The sequence below is a fragment of the Sus scrofa genome, chromosome 7 (assembly GCF_054392235.1).
Source record: "Sus scrofa isolate SSC_HxYL_T2T_F1_AM1 chromosome 7, Sscrofa_HxYL_maternal_Yorkshire_Landrace_v2.0, whole genome shotgun sequence".
Lineage (NCBI taxonomy): Eukaryota > Metazoa > Chordata > Mammalia > Artiodactyla > Suidae > Sus > Sus scrofa.
The window spans coordinates 121,454-143,827 of NC_139389.1; the positions used below are offsets into that span (position 1 = coordinate 121,454).

Here is a 22,374-nt window from a genome sequence, read left to right on the forward strand (position 1 = left end):
AAGTGGCCAGGGAGTCTGCATTTCCAGCATACTCATGGATGGTGCCATGCTGCTGCTTGGCCGACTTCACTTTGGACAGCAGAAGACTAAGTTCTCCTAAGATTTCATGCTCAGGGTGAGCTGGCATGAAACTTGTAGCTTGTGCACACACACGTGTAAGTGAGCTGCAGACCCCACAGCCAGTCTTTCAGCTGCATTCACACTCTTTAGCCTGGCATCAATAACCTGTAGTCCTGAAGAGTCAGTGTCATCAGCCAGCAGCGCTGGCCGAGCATTTGTGCACTGAAATGGGTGGACAGAGCCTGCGCTTAGAAAGACTGATCCCAAGTGGGCATGTGCTTGCAGACGGTTTTCTCGTTTGAGATACCAAGGGTTGTTGTATTAAAAAACATGATTTTATTCCCAAACCACTTTCTTGTTGTCTGTCTTAATCTGTGTTACCTTTATGGGGTGATGAAAATGCTGTCACGTTAGGTTATGGTCATGGTTAAACAATTCTGAATACACTAAAGCCATTGAATGGTACACTTTAAAAGGGTGATGTTCTATGGTATGTAAATTATCTCAGTAACGCTGTTCTAAAAAAGGAAGAACGTATGTTTAAACAAATACTAATCTTTAAAATTCAAGGGCTGGCTAGCGTCAGAATCCGGAAAGACCCTTCTAGAGTGTCCTGTGCTTCACTCTGCCCTCCTCTCCCCAGTTCAGGGCCCCACATCGCCTGGGCACCAAGAGCTCCAGCTTGAGCTTGTTTCACTGCTTGTCTAAAAGATACATACTGGGCATGTTGGAAAGGTGCATTTTGGTGAGAAGGTGGGGGCTGCTGGCTGTGGGACCCTAAATGATTGCGGTTCCTGCCTAATTTAAAGCTTAGATAGTTGGGGGACAGGGGCGGCTGGACTCAGTCCCCGTGTGATGCGGAGGCTGAGTAAGGCGTTGGAGCCATGCAGAGTCTTAAAATAAAACCAACATTTTAGCAGTTCTTTAAAAGTGCTACGTATCGCAGAATGTTTAGGACAGTGTTTCTCAGTTTCTGCTTCCTAAAAATGCAGATTCCTGCCATAGACCTGAACTAAGTTGGAACCCAGGAACCTGCCTTTAAAAAAAACAGCCCGAGTAGTTCATAGGCATGTTAACTTCTGCAGCCACCTATGTTGAATATACACATGGAAACTGTAAAGAAGAAAAAAGAAAATACTTGTAATTCCATTTCTTCAAGATTATCACTGTTTGGCCTAATTTCCCCACTGTGTGTGCTTGTCTTTGTTGTTTTTACAAATTGAATTTCTATTTAGAGTTTGGTAGCCGCTCCCACCTCCACCACCACCCCACAGCCCACTTAATATTGTATCCTGAGTACTTTGCCATGTCATAAGTATTCTGCAGAAACAACATAATTAAGCATCTGACTTTCAGTCCATTTTTAAAAACCTTGTCCCAGGCCAGGACAAGGGCGTAGGAGGAGTGGACCTCCTTATTTCTTGCTGGACCCTGTTTTGTAGATTAGCAGAGGCTTCCAGCTGGGGCTTTATTGCATCCTTCCTCTACAAGTAGGAGCATTAGAGAGAATGCAATTTTGGTGTCTCCTTAGTTTCGCATGCATATAATATAATAGCCAACTGATAACTTCTGTACTATTTGTTTGGAATTTCCAGAAAATGTTCCATTTTTAGTTTTGCCATAAAGTGTATGTAGATGTTATAAACCACAGCCTCATTTGCATCTGGCCCCATTCCCTGCTGTTTGACATTAGGGTTGAGTCACCTGGCAGATTTCTGTTTCTTATATGGAAAGTTGTTTTTGTATTTAATTTTAACTTAGATTACTAATCATTAAGAAGCAGTTTAAAAATATTTTAAATGTCTTTTTTGTTACATGTTTCATGTAAAAGACTAAACTAGGAATCTGCAACTTAAGTGTCAACTACAAAATGATTTCATAGGTTCACTTCCTTTAAACAGCAAAAATCATGACTATGATGTTTATCAGTCTTAATACAGTTCAAGTTTTATATGACCACTTTGTATCAAAAGATGTGCCAGTCAGAAATAAACTTAATTATCTGCAGAATACCTAAAAGCAATAACCCTAAATTCCATAGGTCTAGATTATTCTGGTGTAGTCAGTTATAAAGTTTTAAGAAAGAAATATACAATTCATTTTGTGGGTTTTTTTCCTGGGTTAAACTTTAGGAGTAATTCACTTGCGGAAAATATTAACTGCCCTCCTCTTTCTTCCATGACAGACGCCAGAGATGCCGAGCAGCTGAGCAAGAACAAGGTGACACACATTCTGTCTGTGCACGACAGCGCCAGGCCAATGCTGGAGGTGAGAGCGCAGAGTCGAGCATGTGTCTGCCCCGTGTCCCTGGGTCTAGCAGGCGCTGGCGATGCAGCGTGTCCTCTGCCTGGAGTGGCAGGAGGGCGCCTTCTTTTTCTCATTGTCCTCCTACTGCCAGCTTAGCTTCCATGGCTAAATGCCAGTGAACAAGCTGATGCTGCATTTCCCTTCAGATTTTAAGGACATTCAAAACCCATTTTTTTTTTCCTTTCAAAATTATCTCTTGTTTTAGAATCCAGAAGAATTCATGCTGCTCAGTTCTTGATTTTTTTTTTCCCATTCGCATTTAGGAATAAAAGTCAATGGGAAGTCCGTTTTCCCTGGAGGTTTCTCAGGGCTTCTCTGTTCGGAGACTGTGCTGTTGCATTTGGGGGTTTAAAGTAAACAGTGTATCTGCCTGACATCTTCAATTTTGCTCTAATGGATGGTTTGAGCTGTTGGCTGGGAGCAAAATTTATTTCTGTTTATTGCCTTGACAGAGCCCAAGGTGCCTCCTTTTAGAAGATAATGCAAGTGCAGTTGTGATGTGTATGTGTTTTTCTGTCTTAGGGTGGGTATTAAGAGGGAGGGGTAACTTGTTCTTAAAGAAATAATCCTAGTGCGAGGTGTTTTCACTTAAATTAATGTTGGATAAGAGTAGGTAATATATTTTTACTTCAAACTTATCTCCTGTCACTTGGCCATTGGAGCTGCCAGGTTCAGTCAGTGTCGGACAGATGGGAACGCAGAAGAAGTGACTCTCCCGCCACCCCAGCACAGGTGACCTCAGGGGAAGCAAACCTCTGTTCTTTGCTCCAGGTGTTCAGGCTCGCACTTCCCTCTGTTGTTTTAGCTCGTGCTTTTTGATAAGGTGCTGTCGCGTGGGCTGCAGCGTGATTTAGTGAAAACAGCCACAACACGACACCATTTTTTGGAGCCTAACCATTCCCTTGAAAATAACTACTCCATTTTTCAACTCTCAACAGTGGTTTATATCAAACATATAGCTGAGCTATGGCCTAGATGATAAGTTACACTGGTCATGATTGACTTCCTCTTATATCACAAGATGAGGCCTGAGGTTTCCTTTCTTTTAATAAGTTGCATCGCTGCGCTCCCCACCCCAGCCCTCAGGCAGCCTCCCCACATCGTGCCCCCTTCAGCACAGCTCGTTGTCACATGAGAACATGGCCCTTCAATCTGTTCAAACTGTCGCTTCTGTCCAGATACACACCCTTCAAGTTCTGGAATAAAAGAGCCCTAGCCCTCATCTGTCCTGCGTCCACACTTTACCCCAGAAGCAGCGGCGGGAGGGGAGCAGTGGGACTGTAACCCCGGTGAAAAGCCATCATTTGTGTGAAAGCCTCAGAGCTCTGAGCAAACTGTGTCCCCGTCAGTGATACAGCACGTGTCCCTTTTTATTCCCTATAAGAAAAAAAGAAAGCTCGTGCCTTTTCCCGTGGGACTGCTTTTATTTGGCAATATCCTGTTTCAGTCTTTGGGTGCTGTCATTACCTTGCTCAATAAGAAGTACTTTCCTATGATTTCATATTTATTAAGGGTTAGACCTCTGTTTTATAGCCTAACATAGTTTATTTTTTAATGATTTTTATTTTTCCATTGCAGTTGGTTTACAGTGTTCTGTCAATTTTCTACTGCACAGCAAAGTGCACACATATAGCTTCTTTTTCTCACATTATCCTCCATCATGTTCCATCACAAGTGACCAGATATGCTTCCCTATGCCAGACAGCGGGCTCTCATTGCCTATCAACTCCAAATGCAATAGTTTGCATTTATTAGCCCCAGATTCCCAGTCCACCCCACTTCTCCCCATCCCCTTTGGCGGCCACAACTCTATTCTCCAAGTCCATGAGTTTCTTTTCTGTGGAAAGATTCTTTTGTTCCATATGTTAGATTCCAGATAGAAGTGATATCATATGGTATTTGTCTTTCTCTTTCTGACTTACTTCACTTGGTATGAGAGTCTCTAGTTCTATCCATGTTGCTGAACTATTTTGTTATTTTTTTATGGCTGAGTAGTATTCCACTGTGTTTATATACCACATCTGAATCCATTCATCTGTCAATGGACATTTAGGTCATTTCCACATCTCAGCTATTGTGAATAGTGTGGCAGTAAACATACAGGTGCATGTATCTTTTTCAAGGAAAGTTTTGTCTGGATATGTGCCCAGGAGTGGGATTGCTGAATCATATGGTAGTTCTATATTTAGTTTTCTGAGGTATCTCCATGCTGTTTTCCATAGTGGTTGTACCAGCTTACATTCCCACCAACAGTGTAGGAGGGTTCCCTTTTCTCCACACTCCCTCCAGCATTTGTTATTTGTTGACTTATTAATGATGGCCATTCTGACTGGTGTGAGGTGGTACCTCATGGTAGTTTTGATTTGCATTTCTCTAATAATCAGTGATGTTGAGCATTTTTTCATGTGCTTATTGGCCATCCATATATCTTCTTTTGAAAAATGTCTATTCAGGTCTTTGCCCATTTTTCATTTGGGTCATTGGTTTTTTTGCTGTTGAGTTGTATAAATTATATATTTTAAAGATGAAGCCCTTATCAGTTACATCTTTGAAACTATTTTCTCTCATTCTGTAAGTTGTCCTTTTTTTTTTTTTTTTTTTTTTTAATGGTTTCCTTTGCTGTGCAAAAGCTTGTTAGTTTGATTAGGTCCCACTGGTTTGTTTTTGCTTTTATTTCTGTTGCCTTGGGAGACTGACCTGAGAAAACATTTGTACGGTTGATGTCAGAGAATGTTTTGCATATGTTCTCTTCTAGGGGTTTGATGGTGTCTTGTCTTAACGTGTAAGGCTTTAAGCCATTTTGAGTTTCTCTTTGTGCTTGGTGCGAGGGTGTGGCATAACATAGTTCAGTGTTGCTCCCTTTATTCATTTTTAACTTCACAAGTAATTCATGAATGCATTCGTATTTTAAGAATTAAAATGAGGAGTTCCTGTCGTGGCGCAGTGGTTAACGAATCTGACTAGGAACCATGAGGTTGCGGGTTCGATCCCTGGCCTTGCTCAGTGGGTTAAGGATCTGGCGTTGCCGTGAGCTGTGGTGTAGGTCGCAGACGCGGCTTGGATCCCGTGTTGCTGTGGCTCTGGCGTAGGCCGGTGACTATAGCTCCAATTCGACCTGGAGCTGGGAACCTCCATATGCCGTGGGTGTGGGCCTAGGAAAGCAAAAAGACAAAAAAAAAAAAAAAAAAAGAGAGAGAGAGAGAGAGAATTAAAGTGATAGATTTTCTGATTACACCAGTGGGAAAAACTGAGACACCAAAAGTTCTTTGAACCAGCATCTTCCCTTAAGTGATTAGAGTGGAGGAAGTTCACCAGAAGTTCCAGACCTTTTTCAGCCCTCTGCCTGGTCTGTAGAGGCAGTTGGCTCTCTTAAATTCCAAACTCAGTTCCAGAAGCATAATTTCACCCAGCCTGGGAGGAGTCGGGGGAACTATTTGTTTGGAGTCAGTGTGGGATTAGTGGGTGGATTTTATCTTCCAGCAGCCCCGATCCTGGGAGAGATGGAGGCAGGGATGGAGAGGAGAGGGCAGATCATGTACAGGCCCAGCGACCCACCCGGTGAAGGGTCCTGATAAAGAGCGAAAGGCAAGGGGTAGGAGGCCAGAGAGCTGGGACCCGCTTCCCTTTCAGAGCCTTTCGAAGCCACCCCCGTCTATCGAACAGCCCCCAACATTCTCTAGGCAGCCCTGGGCTGGGCTGGACTGAAAGTAGGGAGGGGTTACTGTCTGCAGCCGAAAGGTCCCAGTCCCATCACATCCATGTGGGAGTTCTGTGAGCCTTGCTGCTGTCCAGGACACCACGGATGCTTCTTTGGTGGATGGAAACAAGGTTTGCTTATTCTCTGAACCCTGGACCAAGGTGGTTAGTGGAAGGAAAGGGAAGAAAGCCCAAGGGTCCAATCGCCGTCTCTTCAGAAGAGTGTCTGAGAGTCAGATCTTCCAGAATAAAGAGTCTCAGAGTCTTGGCAGAAACTTGGGAACCTAACCTTCATACTCATCAGGTCAGCGCTCAGCTAACATCTGAGATGCTGAGGGGCTCTGGCTCCATTTCTATGCCTGTTGCTCTTTGTTTGACGTGGAAGATCCCAGTCAAACGGGGTCCTAGAGGTCACTCTCCTGACTCCATCACTGTGTGGACAGGAAGCTGAAGTTCAGACATGAAGGGACTCCCACGATCCCACAGCTGGTTTAGATAGCTTGATGGAAACCTGGATCTTCCTTCCCAGGCCAGAGATTTTCCCAGAATGCTTCACCACCTTGGACCTCTCCTACTGTGACTGATGCTTCTGAGTTTGCTAGCAGCATTGGCAGACACTGACATGTCCGCTTCGGGAAGGTTGTGCCATTTGTGCCCTTACTGGCAGTGTATCAAAATGCCTGTTTGCCCATCGCATCACCAGTGTGGAGTTTTGCTCTTCGTTACTTTTATTTATTTTTTTTTTAATTTTATTTTTTTATTTTCCCACTGTACAGCAAGGGGGTCAGGTTATCCTTACATGTATACATTACAATTACAGTTTTTCCCCCACCATTTCTTCTGTTGCAACATGAGTATCTAGACATAGTTCTCAATGCTATTCAGCGGGATCGTTACTTTTTAATTAGCAATGTTTTTGTTTTGTTTCATTCACTGTGAATGCCCTCTTCACACTGCTGAGTCTCCGGTCCAGGCAGGGCTTCCGTCTGAAGGCAGGGAATTGGTTTGCTCTTAAGCTTCTGCAGGATGCCCGTCCCCAGGACCGGTGCTGGAGATGAAGTGAGTGGAGTCAGTATCTGCTATGGTGAAGCCCTCAGTGTATAAATGAGATGCTTGTGGAGGCCATTTATGCATATTAATAGTTACAGTCCAGTGGAAGGAGAACCTGGGCTCTGTAGGAATAACTCAGAAACCAGGGTCCCCCTCTGCCATGTGAGTCTGGGGGCGTTTGGCCAGGCCTTTGGGCCGCTCGCACCAGGAGGAGGTTGGTGGAGGCCAAGTCCCACCTGCCAGTGGGGCCCTGACTCCCTGAGATCATGCCAGTCCCTCTCCTCCGCCACGGACCCTGTGAGCCCAGCCAGGCAAGGAGCAGCGTCCTGGTTCCTTCGAAGCCCACCCAGACCTGGCCGCACACTCAGGTCACCAGAGAGTGGCAGAGCCATGGGGAGAAACCATGGCCACGTAGATTAATTTCTCAAGTAGAAATCAAGCCCATATGTGTAAGTCTAACATTTAAGGGGGAAAAGTCCCATGTTGCGGACTGGGTGGGGAGTCGCTTCTGTTTGCTGTAGTGTTTCCTTATTTGTGAGCTGTGTCTTCAGTGACTACCGCTTGCTCTAGATCGAGGGTGGTGAGAACTCCTGTCGCAAAGACGGTGCTTTTTCAGAGCAGAAGCCCTGTGTTGTTTGTAGGTGCTGAGGAAGTAATATTGAGCAATGAAAGGTTTCTGCCTCCCCGTGAAAAAAGAAACAGAGCTCTATCTTTCCAATGTAAAAATTTCAGAGTTTGTTTCGTTTTTCATGTTGGGCATTTAACCAGAACACCTGCAGGAAACAAAACTATTTTTCACTATCAACAAAAATGCTTTAAAAAGTGTTCTCATTCCTTCACTGGGCTAAACCACAAATAATTTAATTTTTAAATGATTTGTATTTTAATATTAAATAGAAAAAATACTTTATATGCATAGATTCAAATCAGGGTCTGGTATGTAGGCTGATAGGTTTTTTGAGCTTGAGTCCAGCTTGGATATTCTTCCCATTATAAGTTGTGACTTTCATATTTTGAACCACTTCAGCTTTTGCTTTTGTTTTTAAGAATAGGCTGTTTTCACAGGCTGGCACTTATTCCTAGTGATTCTCTTTTATATTTCCTTTAAAACTGAAGACAGTTTCTGAGTTATCTGGGCTCAGAATTTCGTTTAAAACTAAAGACAGTTTCTGAGGTTCAGAATTCCGTTTTGTTAGTCTTGTTTGTAACTGGCCTCCTCTCCGCTTCTCCTGCTTCAGATACTTCCTGCTGTCCATGTCTGAACACACCGTGTCCACCTGCAGGAGACGCCCAGTCTACGGGCACGGCGGTACTGAGAGGCTAAGGGGTTCCTGGAGGCACGGCGGTCCCCTGCTGCGTGTCTGTCCGGCGGCCCACCCCATTTCTCACCCTCCAAAGTTTTAGCGGCTCCCCAGGTGTAAGACAAGCCCAATCCAAGGTGTGATGTGGCATCTGAAGTCCACAGCCACCTCTCCCTTCTACCCTTCTCTCGCTGCAGGCGCGCCTGCGACCCCCCTCAGAGCTCAGCCCAGAGCCTGTCTCGAGGAGGGTACTCCCAGTGCCCTCCAACCTCAGGGCTTCTTCTCTTTTTCTGTAATAGTTGTATACTGAACTCTGTTGGGTCCTGAACTGTGCACGCTTGACAGGCTCTGCAGGTCATCAAATGGCCGTCTAACCTTCTCACTGCCTCTGCCCGTCTTGTAAGCTGCTCTCAGGCAGGTGCTGCCGGATTTCTTCAGGCTCCCCAGCACTCAGCCTGGGCCTCGTTCTGCGATGCTCCCGACAGCTAAGAACCACGAGTCTCAGCTCCACTCCCACATGAGAAGTCAGGTCTTTGGCCATTTGTGGCTCACTTCACGAGGTGAAGGAAGAGCAGTGTGGAGAATGACGCTCCGATCACCGGTGATCTGTGAGGCCAAGGCTGTTAGTGCCGCGTAGCCTCACCTGTGTCCCTCCCACTGCCAGGGAGACTGGGTGGGGCGGACGCTACTGGGCAGAGCTGTAGTGGCCTCTAGGGGAGAATCACCTCTTTCTTTGTTCCTACAACCAAGTGACACTTCTCTGACTTTCTGAATGGCCTCTCAGTGGTCCTTCAGCTACCTTTGGTCTGCACTGGAAGCTCGGTCCTATAAGGACAGTACAGTTTAAGACGCAGACAGTGGATAATCCGTTAAGAGAAGACTTGCCACAGCCAAGGCAGTTTGAGGGAGGGACAGAGTTGGCTGAGACATTGTCTCAGATTTCAGGGAGGTTGAGGCCAGATCTTGAAAAGCTGAGAGGACTTGCAAGGTACTGGGGCCCATGTTCTAACTCTCGAGGGTTAACTTATCCTCTTCTGGAGCCTTTGCAGACAGACTAGCTCTGCCTTCAGTTCTCAGGACCCCCAGGCCCCTCTGGTCCATGATGCAAGACAGTCAAGGAGCTATTGGCCATATTTCCTCTGGCACAAGGACAGTAATTGCTGAAAACCCCACGCCTTGTCCTGCACACACAGGTGTGGGCAAGGAGGGCCTCTGCAGCTCTGTTCATAATGCAGAAAATTGGAGCCAAACCCTGGTTCAGCAGAAGGATATCCGTTGTTATACATCCCTATTACAGAGATACTCTGGGGAATTCTCTTGTGGTGCAGCAGGTTAAGGCTCTGGTCTTGTCACTGCCATGGCTTGGGTCACTGCTGTGGTGCAGGTTTGATACCTGGCCTGGGAGTTTTCACATGCTGTGGACACAGCCAAAAATGAAAGAAATACTCTGCAGAAATTCAAAAGAAGAGAAAGATTATTTGTGTGCCCAGGAAAAGGTTACTTGTTAAGCAAAAGAGGCAAGTTGTAGAGTAATACCCACAGGATCAAACCGCTGATGTACAGTTTCATGTCAACGGTGTATTTCTGTAGGTGCGTGTGGAGCATGGATACACACGGATAAGGGTTCGAAAGGACCATCTCCCACTCCTAAGAGTGGTGACGAGGAGAAGGATGGGAGAAAGTGGTGGGAAGAATGCTCACTTTTCTTTCTATTTTCTGCAATAGGGGTATCTTCATAGTATCTTTTTGAATGAAGAGAGGTAGGGGAGGAAGGTAGGCAGGTGGCCACACTCTTGGCGTCAGTGGTGGGGACAGGTAAGAGTCCATTTGGATGTCCAGGTCTGGCTGGAATGGGTTCTGTGTTTTCCCTGGATTCACGTGTGACTGTGTGACCTTAGACGTGCTACATGCTTGTTGTCCATGGTCATGGACACAGAAGGAGAAGTTAGCCCATGGCACACCTTTCAGCCTATTCGTTTCCAATGTCAGTTATGTTTTACTTCTGCTTGTTTCAGTTAAATGGAGTTTATGTCCTTTTGTTAGGATTCACAGATGCCCCAGTGATGCAGCTTGAGGCACTGGGTAAGATTTCCTAAAGGGATTGGACGTAGTTTCCAGTGCGGATGAGTTATTTATTTATTTATTTATTTATTTATTGGCGTTACAAAAAAACACACTGTCGTAATTGCTGGAGGTCTGCTGTCCAGGCCTTTGAAAAAAAATCATCCTTTTCCCTGGGACAGTTCTCAGGCTGACAGTTGTCCCAGCTCTCTGCAAAGTCTTTGATGCCGCCCAAGTGTCGGTGGCACCTACTCTGCCAGCTTTCATGTGTGGAGGTAAATTTGTTTGAAGCCGACCCGAGACTTAAATAGAAATGACTCAAATAGAAATGATGATGGTAGGTATCGAAAACTGTCTAGTAATCGCTCTTTCTCGAGTCCAGCTGCGTCTGGGTTCCCTGAGTGAGTGTGGGCAGCCAAGTGCGAAGAAGGCAGCTCCATCTGGCTGCTGGCCCCTGTGACACACAGAGTTCTAAAGCCAGGATTCCAGCACCGATGGCCTAGAGGGGCTGAGATCGCCGCGAGCCACCTCGGCCCGGGGGAGAGCGGTGCATCCAGGTGGAGGAGGTCGGTGGGCCTTTCGCCTGGCTCTCTGAGCTCCCTGCACTTCAGCTGTGCACTTTCTCTCTGGCTCGCACACTCCCTGACCAGCCTCTGCACATAACGGGAGACTTATGCCAAACACTCTTCTTCCTAGACCTTTCCTCTAGGTCAAGTCCCAGTTTCTTGAGCTGAGCGTTTCCCCACGAGCTGCCCTCCGTCCCTCTTCTCAGATGCCCCTGCGGGGTCAGGTACTGAGCGTGTGTTCTCCCAGCTTGGATCCCTCCCAGTCCTCAGTGGGGAATGTGCCAATGGCAAGATCTGCCAGGACTTCCAAACCAAGGTCTTGGGAATAGCGTGTGACACGTGGTCTCCCTCTCTGCTCCGTTGCAGTGGCAGTAGGTGTTGACACGCTGCTGCAAGATTGCTGTCACGTGGCCTGGGTGGTAGCCCGACTGTTTACACTGGACCCTTTTGCCCTGGGCTGGGGGGCGGGGAGGTCTGTGAAGAGGGGGTGGGGTGGCCTTGCAGGACTGGTAGGTCTGGTTCAGTGGGGAGGTGTGTCTCCAGTGGCACCAGCCCTTCCGGGAGGTCAGGAAGAGGGAAATGAGCCCTGGGACCGTGGACATGTGTGGATGTTGGCTGACTGAAGAGTGGAGACGGTGGTCAGCGTGGGGGTGGGTGTGGGTGGTGCTGTCTTCAGTTCTCCTTTTGGCTCACTTGGGACTTACTCCTTCAGATTCAGCAAACATTGATTGGACCTACTTTATAGCAGGGGTTGGGAAAAATACAAAGAGAAGGAGGATGTGGCCCACACGAAGAAGAGGCAGGCATGGAAATCCTTAAATGGTGCAGCGTTTCAAATGCCTGACAGAGCTGAGGGCCCTGGGGCACCAGGAGAAAATGGCCATCCCTGAGGTCAGCCAGGCCTCACCACAGAGCCAATACCGTGGAATGACCATCACAGAGAAGAGGATAGTGAGAAGGGGCAGCTGGCGAGGGGCAGCTGGAGAGGTGGGAACCACGCCTGCAAAGCAACAGACTCTAGGTCTGCCGGAGCCAGGCTGGGAGTGGAAGCTCAGGGAAGATTAGGAAAGCTTTTTTTTTTTTTCTTTTTAGAGCTGCACCCACAGCATATGGAGGTTCCCAGGCTAGGGGTCGAATTGGAGCTGCAGCTGCCAGCCTCTGCCACAGCCACAACAACGCCAAATCCAAGCTCTATCTGCGACCTATGGTGCAGCTCACGCTAACGCTGGATCCTTAACCCAGTGCGGGAGGCCAGGGATCAAACCAGAGTCCTCACAGACCCTATGTCAGGTTCATAACTCACTGAGCTGCAGCAGGACTCCAGGGAGCTTTTGTTCATCACACAGAGGAGTCTGGGCTCCATCTTGTGTGGAGCAGAGACTCAGCAGAGATGTACGGCCAGAGTCAGGTGACACATTCAGCGTTCTCTTCCCGGGTGTTGGCTGGAAGGCGGGGATGGAGTGAGGGAGATGGGTTCCGAGGAGACTGCTGGGAAGCTGTCACAGTGATCCTGCTCTGAAATCGTGAGCGTTTGGACTGGGGATAGGGTTTTTTTTTTTCTAGACACATGGGAGAGTCATTTTCATAAAGTGGCACCAAAAGGTAGAAAATCAAAGGATGGGAAGAGATTCTACAGCAAAAATCAAAAGCAACAGGCTTCAACCTGCAGTCAGAAAACTGAGGGAGAAGTTCAAGGGGGTTGGTTGGTTAAGACCCAAAGCAGAGTTAAACGGCTCTATGGGTGCTGTTGTTGTTTTTAGCCACAAGAAAGATGATGATTTAAATGTACCCTGGTGTACCAAAGCCGAGTTTAGGCAAATTTGCCATTTTCAGGTGTTCCTATAACTCATCACCTGCTAGGCGCTGCAGGTGGACCCTGCGTCTGCCACACCTGCGAGGGGAGCAGCCCGACCTGGTTTAAAAGCTTGGGGGTGAAGTAACGACAGCAGAGAGTGTCATCACCTCATGCAGCTGCTCTTGGAGGGTTCCCCACCCCCCCGAGGGGGGGGGGGCTCCCGGGACCTGTGGAGGCCTCGCATGTGTGCCGGGCAGAGGTTGGCGTCAGGCCCCAGGACGGGATCAAGAGCTTCTCTCTCTCCCTTCAGTCGTCACCACAACTAGCGCAGATGTCATTTCAGCATCTGCATCTTGGCAGAGTTCTTCAGCCCTCTGCCACCTTTTCTGAGGGAAAAACCAGCGAATGCGCGGTGAGGGGAAGCCTGCAGTCTGAGTGGGAGCCGCCTTCTCTTGAGACCAGCGGTGGGCATGCTTGTTTGGTGCCCAGACTTTTTCCCAACTGAAGGAAGATCACCCACGAGGCTCCTTCAGCCGGAACCACTGCCAGAGCCAGAGGAGGAGAGACTGTTCCGCCGTTGTTCACCTGGGGGCAGAGGGGCACCTCCCTGACCTCATGTGACCACCTGAGGGGTCTCGGTCTCAGAAAGCAGAGCTGAGCCCAGACCTTGGCTTGAGCCTCCTGGTTTTGGGAGATATTCCTAACCAGAGCGGTTTGGAGGTCATTCCACACAGTGCTGGCCTTTGGAACAGCCGGGGCCTAGCGATGATGGAGCTGGTCCTGCCCGAATTAACTGACCTGTGTCCACGAGACCAGCCCACAGCATCCAAGTGGAAGATAACTCCCCACGCTCGCCCCGTGAATTCCGTGCCCCAGCTCAGAGCTGACAAAGTAAGGTTTGCCTTTTCTACCCTGGGTTCCTGTAGCATGAGACTTGCCGACTTTTCTGCTGGAGCCCCTCCTGCTGTGCTCCTGCCCTTGCAGTGGCATCACGGCCAGTGGCTTCAGCCCGTGGGCTGAGGACCCGCCCACCCCCAACTGACCTCTGGCCTCCCCGCACCTCTCTTCCCTCTGTGCTCATTGCGAGAGGATGCAGCTGTCAGAATAAAAATAGCACATCAGATGGCTCACAGCGCCAGCGGTGGGGGAGGGAGGGCTTGAAGCGTTGCCCTTCAAGGAAGGCCTGGGACACGAAAACGCCCTCCCGTGCTGTGTTTGGGGGTTGGACGCCCACACTCTGTGTGGCAGTGACCCTTGAGCCAGGGACATGCAGGGCGGTCTGACCACATCCCACCTTCCTCCCCCTCTCACGTCCAGGAGAAGCAGAGAAGCGGGTGTCGTGGCCTCTGCTCCGCTCCACCCCAAGCCCCAGGTGCTTTCTCACTGTGCTGAGCTCAAGGCCCATCTTGTGAGGCTCACGCACTGGCCTTCCCCTTTGCGTGTCCTGACCCTGACCCTGACCCCCACCACCACCCCCGATGCAGGACCAGCCAGCTCCCAGGCACTGTCTTGCCCTGGGTCAGTGTTTGCTTCATTCTCGAAACAGATCACTTCCAGGGTCTGATCCCTTTTGAAGGATATGATGTTAGCCCCAAGGGACTTTGAATGCTGTTCGGAAAAACTTCTCAGTGTTAAGAATTATGCCCATACCTGAGGGCAGGTGAAAACCCGCAGCTTTGCTGCTTACCTGCAGGAAGGTCTCATCCCATCCTAAGCGAGGGAGCCTGGACTTGTTTGCTTAGGTACCTTCAAAAGGGCCACAGACAACCTTCCAAGCAGTGCTGTGCTCCTCCCCGAGGCGAGGGCCGTGTTTAAGAAGAGAGCCCGCACCTTCCTGCCCAGGAGGTGAGGGTGAGCCAGCAGAGTGAAGCGTGAGCACGGCCCCAGGCTCCCAGGCATCATCTCTGCAACTTGGTCGTTGCTGGAAATAACACAGCCCCGTTCCTTTATGGACCCTGTTCCTTTATCAGCAACTCCAATCGCTCCGTGTTTCACAGAGCTCATGTGATCTCCTTGTTTAAAAAAGTCCTGTGTTAGAAGGAGATTCCTCCATCCCTCTGTCCTCAGAGTAAGGGAGGGAGCTGAGGGCAGTGATGCGTTACAATCGTGGGATCCCAAGGCTGCTCAACATCTCCCGTGCCTGGAAGAAAAGCAGGATGTGTGATTTGTCAAATGAGCCCAAGTCATCACAATGACTTTGGGAAGTCGCTCTCACCAGTGCTCAGCACACTTTCCATCCAGGGCCTGGCTCTTGGGTCCTGAGGTTGGGCATCCCTCTGCCCTCGTCCCACCCAGTGTGTGAAAGGAGCCCGGGCAACACGCAAATGAGTAGGCAAGGCTGTGTCCCATCGCACCCAGGCCGCAGTTGGTCACCCCTGGTCTTTGTGGCCAGGTGGTGGGGTGCCTGAGCCAGCATCTTCCAGGAGCCTGTGTTGAGTCCAAAGCTTGAGAACATTGAATCCCCAATTTAATGCAGTCCTGAACATTTCTGAGCATCTGGCTTACCTCCACCTCAGTGACGGTTTTCCATTGTTGGCAAGACCGACACGACTGGCCGCTATTGGTGAGCACCCCGCTAAGACCACTTAGGGCATGGAGTAAACTCCAGGTGGAGGTGTCGCCCTTTAGGGGTGCTTGGCCTGGCCTGTCTGCACCAGGCCACGCTTGGGACAACTATGGGGGCTTCTGCCCCAGCCCCCCAGGCACAGTACCCTCAGGACGCATTGGAATTTCAGATGCTAAATGTGGCTCTCCGTTCATCCACTTAGTAACCATTTATTGGTGATCTCTCAAGAGAGAGGGGCTGGGGTACGGAGTGGAAGGTGACTGGGATCCAGGCGTTGGAGGGAGTTGGGCTCTAAGGGGAGAGACTGACCACCCACAACCAGGTCCTCCTCCCCCGCCCCACCCCAGGCCTGTCGGGGGCCCTTGCGTGCTGGAGTCAGCCAGGCAGCAGGCACAGGGTCAGGCAAGGCTTTCTGACGGCCCGGAGGGCTCCGGAAGGAGTGGAGGGAGCACAGGAGCCCTGGTCAGGGCTGCACGGGAAAGTGTGGGACTCCGGGGAGCTGGGGAGGGGGTTGGGTCAGAACTGCAGGGCTTCAGAGGGGGTCTTTCATTACTTCTTCACTTTGCAGTCGGATCTGTCACCACCTGAGATGGGTGGTCGGGGCAACATCCCCCTTTGTGGAACCCGTGCGATACCAGCTTCATTCGCTGGGATTCTGCACACAGGTGTTCAGCATTGACGCCCAGTTGGGTAACTGTAGAACTGCTCAGTTTGGGGAGATTTTGGCGAAACTGCTGTTTCCATGAGTGACGTTGACACATCGGCCGGTCCTCAGGCAGAACTCGGGTTGCAGAAGAGGGTTGGGTGCTGGGCTGGCGTGGCCCACCGCGCTGGCCTGAGGAAATCTGACAAGCTGACCGTGCCCACTTGAGCAAAAGTAGTTGGAGCAAAAATAAGCATTCGGGCTCTCCATCTGTTGACCTGACGAGTCAAATGTATGTCGTTTTTTGACTAACCTGAAAGAAGCCGCCAGGTGCTAGTGGGGTCTCATTTGCATTTTTTTCTCACAAAATCTAACTGAGGGCTAAATCTTGTCTCTCCACTCTGACCTTCCCACCCCTCCCCACCCCATCAAGCACCGCAGAGTTCTTGGAAGGTGTTATTTGTGGTAGTGCTTCCTAAATTTAGCTGGTGCAGGAAGAATCAGTGGCCAATGGGTATGTTAAGAAAATGCATCTTCTGTTTAGAGCCTGGACCTGAGATGTCTCTTATGTGACACACCTAGAGGCCTTCATTTATCTTCTTTAGTGATTTTCTACAGTATCTTCTTCGAGAGATTTGTTGAGGTAAAAATAACTAAAAAGAGAGCCATCGGGACCTCCCCCTGGACTGTCCTTGATTTTGTGTTTAGTGCCCCTTTCCAGCGCCTCGTCCGCAGGCGTATGTCGGCTTTTCCAGATGTACTCTTTCTATGGATATAATGTTATATCGTACTTTTTCCCTTTAAAACATTATTGGCAGGAGTCCCCATTGTGGCTCAGTGGTTAATGAACCTGACTAGGATCCACGAAGATGCGGGTTCGATCCCTGGCCTCGCTAGGTAGGTTGGGGATCCGGCATTGCCTTGCGTGTGGTGTAGCTCACAGAGGCGGTTTGGATCCCGCGTGACTGTGGCTGTGGTGTAGGCCGGTGGCCACAGCTCTGATTCGACCCCTAGCCTGGAAACCTCCATATGCCACGGGGGCAGCCCTGAAAAGCAAAACAAACAAACAGCAAACAAAGAAAAGGTTATTGGCTGTGTGAAAATTCTCGAATGGAGGAGAAATGATGACCAGCAGGCCTGTGCCGAGCTCGGGCCTGGCGTCCGCGTCCACACGCCGGGGCGTCGCTGCCCCCTTTTCTCTGGAGCGCGGCTCGGGCTTAGACCCAGTGCAGCGCGGCCACTCCTGGCCCCTCCGCCCAAAAGCGACCGCGGTCAGCAGCTGCCATCTGCTGGCTCCGTGACCGTCAAGAGTGTGGCCAGACTGATTTTTCAGAGGTTACCCACCTTTAGGTTTACGCAAAAGTGCGCAAGTTGTCAAACTCGTGGAGACCGAGGGTGGGAGGGAGGCTCCTGGCACGGGGGCGGGGGGTTGAGTGGGGACAGAGCGTCCGCTGGGGAGGACGAAGATGCCCTGCAGATGGACATGAGGATGTGAGTGCGTCCGTCCCAGCCAGTGAGCTGTAAACTGAAAAATGGTGAAAATGGTCCGCTTTTGCTGCATATATTTCACCACACAAACAAGTGCCGAGAGTGAATGTCTCCAGGGGGAGAGAGGTTTTTAATTTAGTGCAGAAGCTGTGCTCTCGCTTCTGATCAGACATGGGACAGTTCAAATTGTATTTTTTTTTCAATTTTGTGTTTCTTTTCTGGGGTCGGTTTTGGGGAATGTGGTGAAATTAGTTCTTGTGGGGTCTTAGCTCATTTTCTCAACCCTGGGTGGGTGTGTGATGGCTCGTGAGCATCAGTGCGCTGTGGGGCCTGAGTCAGCACAGCCCCCAGCACCCCCACACGTGCGTGTCAAAGGAAGCGGGTCTCTGTGGGGCCTCCCGTGCACCCGTGTTGCTGCTGCACCCAGCAGGACGTGTGAGAAGCCAGGCTTTCTCGTCACGTCACTCTGGTGGCTCTCCCGGTCCTGGCCCCTTGGTGAGCTCCGTCCCTCCGATGTTTCCTCTTGGGTTGCGAACAGGCAGAAGAGCATTATTTGCTATAACAGTCCTTGCCAGCCTTCCTGAGAGGAGAGAGCAGACAGAATACAGGGCTTGCTCTTTCTTGTGAAAAGTAGGATGTCAACTAGCTTCTTCAGAAGACTCTTACTTATGACGTTTCAGAAAGAGAACAGTGCGATTTAGAAATTGTACTTGAAACAAGCGAGAGTTTGATGGCGTTACTAGTCCTGAAATCAGCGTCTTGGCCCTGCTTTTCAAGTACTTGCCTATGTATCGTTTTAAGTGTGATCTTTGGTTTCAGGCCCAAAGAAAAGCAAGAACCTTACTTTTGGTGGTTACTATGCTTGTTGAAACAGAAAACTGAAAAGTATTAGAACTTTTGAGACTATGGACGTAGAAAGCGCTAACCTTTTGTTCAAGAAGAACCTCTGGAATACTTTCTAATCTTTCTTCTCAGTCAGGTGACTACTGCTTCTTTCAAAACCTAACACAAAACTTCATCCAGAAAGCCGTCCTCGGCAGATCCCACCTAACTCTCACTTCCTTCGCGTGTTTCCTAGTTGTTTTCCTGCGTTATGTCACACTAAGCGATGTGCCACTTGGTGTTGTAAATACTCTGTGTGCACATTGTCTGCCTCTTTCCTCCCTTGGGTCCCCATTGCATCGGTATTGGCGCCGTTCAAAATGTCATGTGGTCCAAAGAAATCAATTTCTCTTTCTCTGTCCCGCATAGAAATCATGACCCTCTGCACTGAGCGTGCTTTTTGCTTCCGTGCCCTCCTGGGCCAGCTCCCTAAATTGCGATCTATACATTTTATGTTGATTGGCTTTCCACCAATCACTTTTTTGAAATATCATGGAAACACTGAATTTTTATGTTTTTAGTAAGAATTTTATTTCAAAGAAGATAACTGCTTTTAAGGTTTTTTTTTTTTTTTTAAATATTAGAGGTAACATGAAGGAAGAAATACCACATGGTAAATGCTGCAGTAATGGAAACATTGCCGCTATTTTTATTACTTATGAGTTTCATAGACTGTTCTAGAATTTTGTCCCATAAGATGTTGTTTCTTTTTTTGCTAAAGTTTCACAATTTAGCTAACATACCCTGTCCCTCATCTCTGTCCCACACTACAGAAAATGCTCCAAGTAGATAAAGGACATATTCCGTATCGTATCAAAATGTTCCGTTCCTTTAATACTGGGGTAAATTGAAGTCTGTCCAGCTTTCTTGTAGCACTGAGGCCCTTCACACAGCCGTCACTCCTGCCGCTTTCTGAATTAGTAATTAACTGAATTGTACACGTGTGCAGCATCGGAACCCTTTTTTCAGGCATCTTACGTTCTGCAGCCTGTGGCCTCCAAGAGAGAGGCTTTTTGTCTTTATTAATGACTAAGCCAGGATAAATAGAAGTTCTTGGTGGTGAGCAACTGAACCCTTGCGACCGTTTTGACTCCTTTCTTTACTGTATTTGCATAGTTTGTTCCCTTCTTATGGTAGATCACAGTGAGCTGCTGCTTAGCGCGTGGGGCTGGAGTGGATGGCGGGAGGCCCACACCCGCAGTGCGTGTGCAGCTTGCTCTTTGAGCAGCGTGGCCCTGGTTTTCGTGGTTGCCAGAATAAGACATAGGCACGTCACCTTATCTTTCTTGCCTTGTACTGTTCGTGTAGTGTGATCTTCGGGTTAATTGATTTTCTCCTTGTTCTCATGTCATTGGATGGGCATTTAGTGAGTGCCTGCTGTATGCTAGGCTTGATTCCAGGGGAGGTTGTTAATTACTGTTATTCTGCCCCTGGGAGAACAAGATCTTACATTTTCGGAGTCCTTCCTTTGCTGTGGGGTCCACAGACTTGGAGCCAGGAGCTGCCTGTTCCCCCTTGGACGCTTCACAGATGGAAAGCTGCAGCTGCTGCCCACCCTTACCAACCGGTGGGGGCGGGGGACCCCGCACAACTGAAGGTTGCCCCCTTGTCCTCTGAGGGCATGGCAAGAGGGTTCCCCTTGGCCGTCTTCTCCCAGTTTGCTCTTGCAGCTTGGGGCTGGCCCCTTTTGCTTCTGCCTCAGGCCCCACAGAGGAGAAAGGGGCCTGTTCGGAGCAGGCCCAGAGGCAGAGTGCTTCCCACCACACCACCGCTGGCGTTTATGCCGGATGCCGTCTGTATGCCAGGCCCCGCTTAGCCTCCCCTCTGGCCATTCTCTTCCTTCTCCATTTTTTCTCTTTCCTCCCAACCTGTGGGCTGGGCTGATCAGATTCTGCTAGAACTGAGTGGCTGTGAGTCAGAACGTGTGGCAGGCATTCTCATCCTGCATTAGAGGGACCCGCCTCAGCATCACTGATGCTCTGAGGTTGCTCAGACCGACATCGCAGTGGAAGGGAAAGTGGAACCCCAAGAAGCCTCCCCACGGTCTGGAAGGACTGCTCCGAAGGAAATGGGGGGAAGTGGGTGGGAGGCAGGCATTTCACAAGCTTCTGGGCCTGATCCACAGCCAACTCTCACTTAAGAGGAAGAGAGTCAGTGAGTCATTTCAATGGCAGGTGTCTGAGGGGGTCGTGGTGCATCTATACCAGCAAGCCTGTTGGGCCTCGATGGAAGGAAGGTGTGAAATGACGCCTTTTAACAGTGCCGTTTCCTCTCCTTTAGACCAGAGCTCTGAAACCTCCCTGGGTTTGGAGGTGCTTGGGAGCTTCAGGCAGCCACCTCCCTCTTCCCAGCAGAGAACGGTGCCAAGGCGAAGGCTGCCGCCTTGGTTCCTTCTTCCAGCAGCCAACCCTGGGAAAGTGCCCCTTTCTCTTCTTCCAGACCCAAAGGAGACTTTGTTGGAAGATGTTATGATTGACTCCAAACTGGGAAAAGAAATGAAGTAATCAGGACAAATATTTTTTTCTGACCTGTCAAAACCAGGAGACCGGAAGGGAAATTGTGTCACTCGGGTCTTGGTTGCAGAGAGCAGATTCCACTCTGAGCCACTTCAGCAGGAAGGGGCTTGTTGAGAGACAGTTGAGAGCTTGTGGTCTCCTCAGAAGAGCTGGGGAAGCAGGCTTTCAGCTGAAGCTCCAGGAACAGCACCCAAACCACAACACACATCTGCCCCTGCGATCGCTGCCACGTCCAGCCCAGCGCGGCCCACCTCTGCCACCACCTGCACCTGCCCCCCAGGTGCTCGTATCCATCTGACTCTCCCCATGTCCTGTTTCCAAATCTGCCTCAAGTAGGTGTGTCAGATGCCGAAACCAGGTCTTAAGTCTACACCCTGGCAGCAAAGCAGGCTGAGGAACATGGTAGCTCCTCTGCTGGAAAGTGGGCTTGACGGTGTGGAGAAGGACACAGCTCTCCTGCAAGACTGCCCTTGCAAATCCAGCCCAGAAAGGCCTAATGATAGGATTGACAGTAAAGGGTTAACGACCAGCTGCAAGATAATTTCAAAAGATTCTAGAGGACAAGTTACTTTATGACTTCTGCTGGGTGACTTGTGGTGGTCCGTATCACGATTCTGCATATTTCTCCTTCATTTACTCTCTCAGGTTGGTTATGTTTCTGGCTTCTGATGTGTTTCCCTCCATTAATTACCTACAACACGGTGGCTAGACTCTATTAGATTAGGCTATCAAGAGAGAAAGGTTTAAAAGTGGTTCAGCTTGAAGCCTTCATGAAGCCACATTCTTTTGCAAAGGTTGCTGAGATTTTTTAGATTTTGTATTTTTACTTATAGAAGACCCTTTGAACTATATTTTAAATCTCTCCAAAGAAGTATCAACCAAGCTTTTAATAAAACTTCAGTTTAGCCTGATTTTTGTATCATGAATTTACATTCACATTTTTAGATTTATATTGTGAACTAAATGAAGTTCCTTTTTTTTCAGATTGGATCCTTTTTTTTCAGATTGGATTCTTTTTAAAAAATTTTTATTAGTTTGTATGCACATTTTTACTCTTCTGAACATCAAGCAAAAATAAATCAAATTGTTTCCAGTGTGTGAAGCTCCTGTCATTGCATCATGAAACTGCAACGCTCCTCATCTGTCACATACCGTGTCATCACAGCTAGGTTTTACTGTCATTGCTTCCTTTTTGACCATTCAGAATCCTAAATGAAATAGATTTTAAAAGTGGCCTATGGGAACAACCATCTAAGATGATGGCTTTGAAACTTGTGGACCCTTACTGGGAAATCCTGATGACTTCACTAGTCTGATACACGCTGGCTCACCTACAAGCTGTTTTCAAACTAGAGCACGAGTGTCTGTGTGCAGGGTCATGGAAAATAACCAGGAACCCTAATTAAAGAGTTTTTCCCCAGTTCCTTGGCAACAAAAGATGAG

The 22,374-nt window shown here is 48.9% G+C and overlaps 1 protein-coding gene across 17 annotated transcripts in view; it reads left to right on the top strand.

Annotated features, from left to right (window-relative positions):
• The window catches only part of DUSP22 (dual specificity phosphatase 22), a 52,959-nt gene that overhangs the window by 17,483 nt on the left and 13,102 nt on the right, over positions 1–22,374 (top strand). For all 17 annotated transcript variants that reach the window (XR_014809136.1, XM_084966843.1, XM_084966849.1 and 14 more), the window contains exon 3: positions 2,246–2,328. Coding sequence is in view for 5 of the 17 variants with exons in the window: in XM_084966843.1 (XP_084822969.1) it covers positions 2,246–2,328 (83 nt within the window). In the remaining 12 variants the exon portion in view is untranslated. The remainder of the gene's footprint in view (positions 1–2,245; positions 2,329–22,374) is intronic.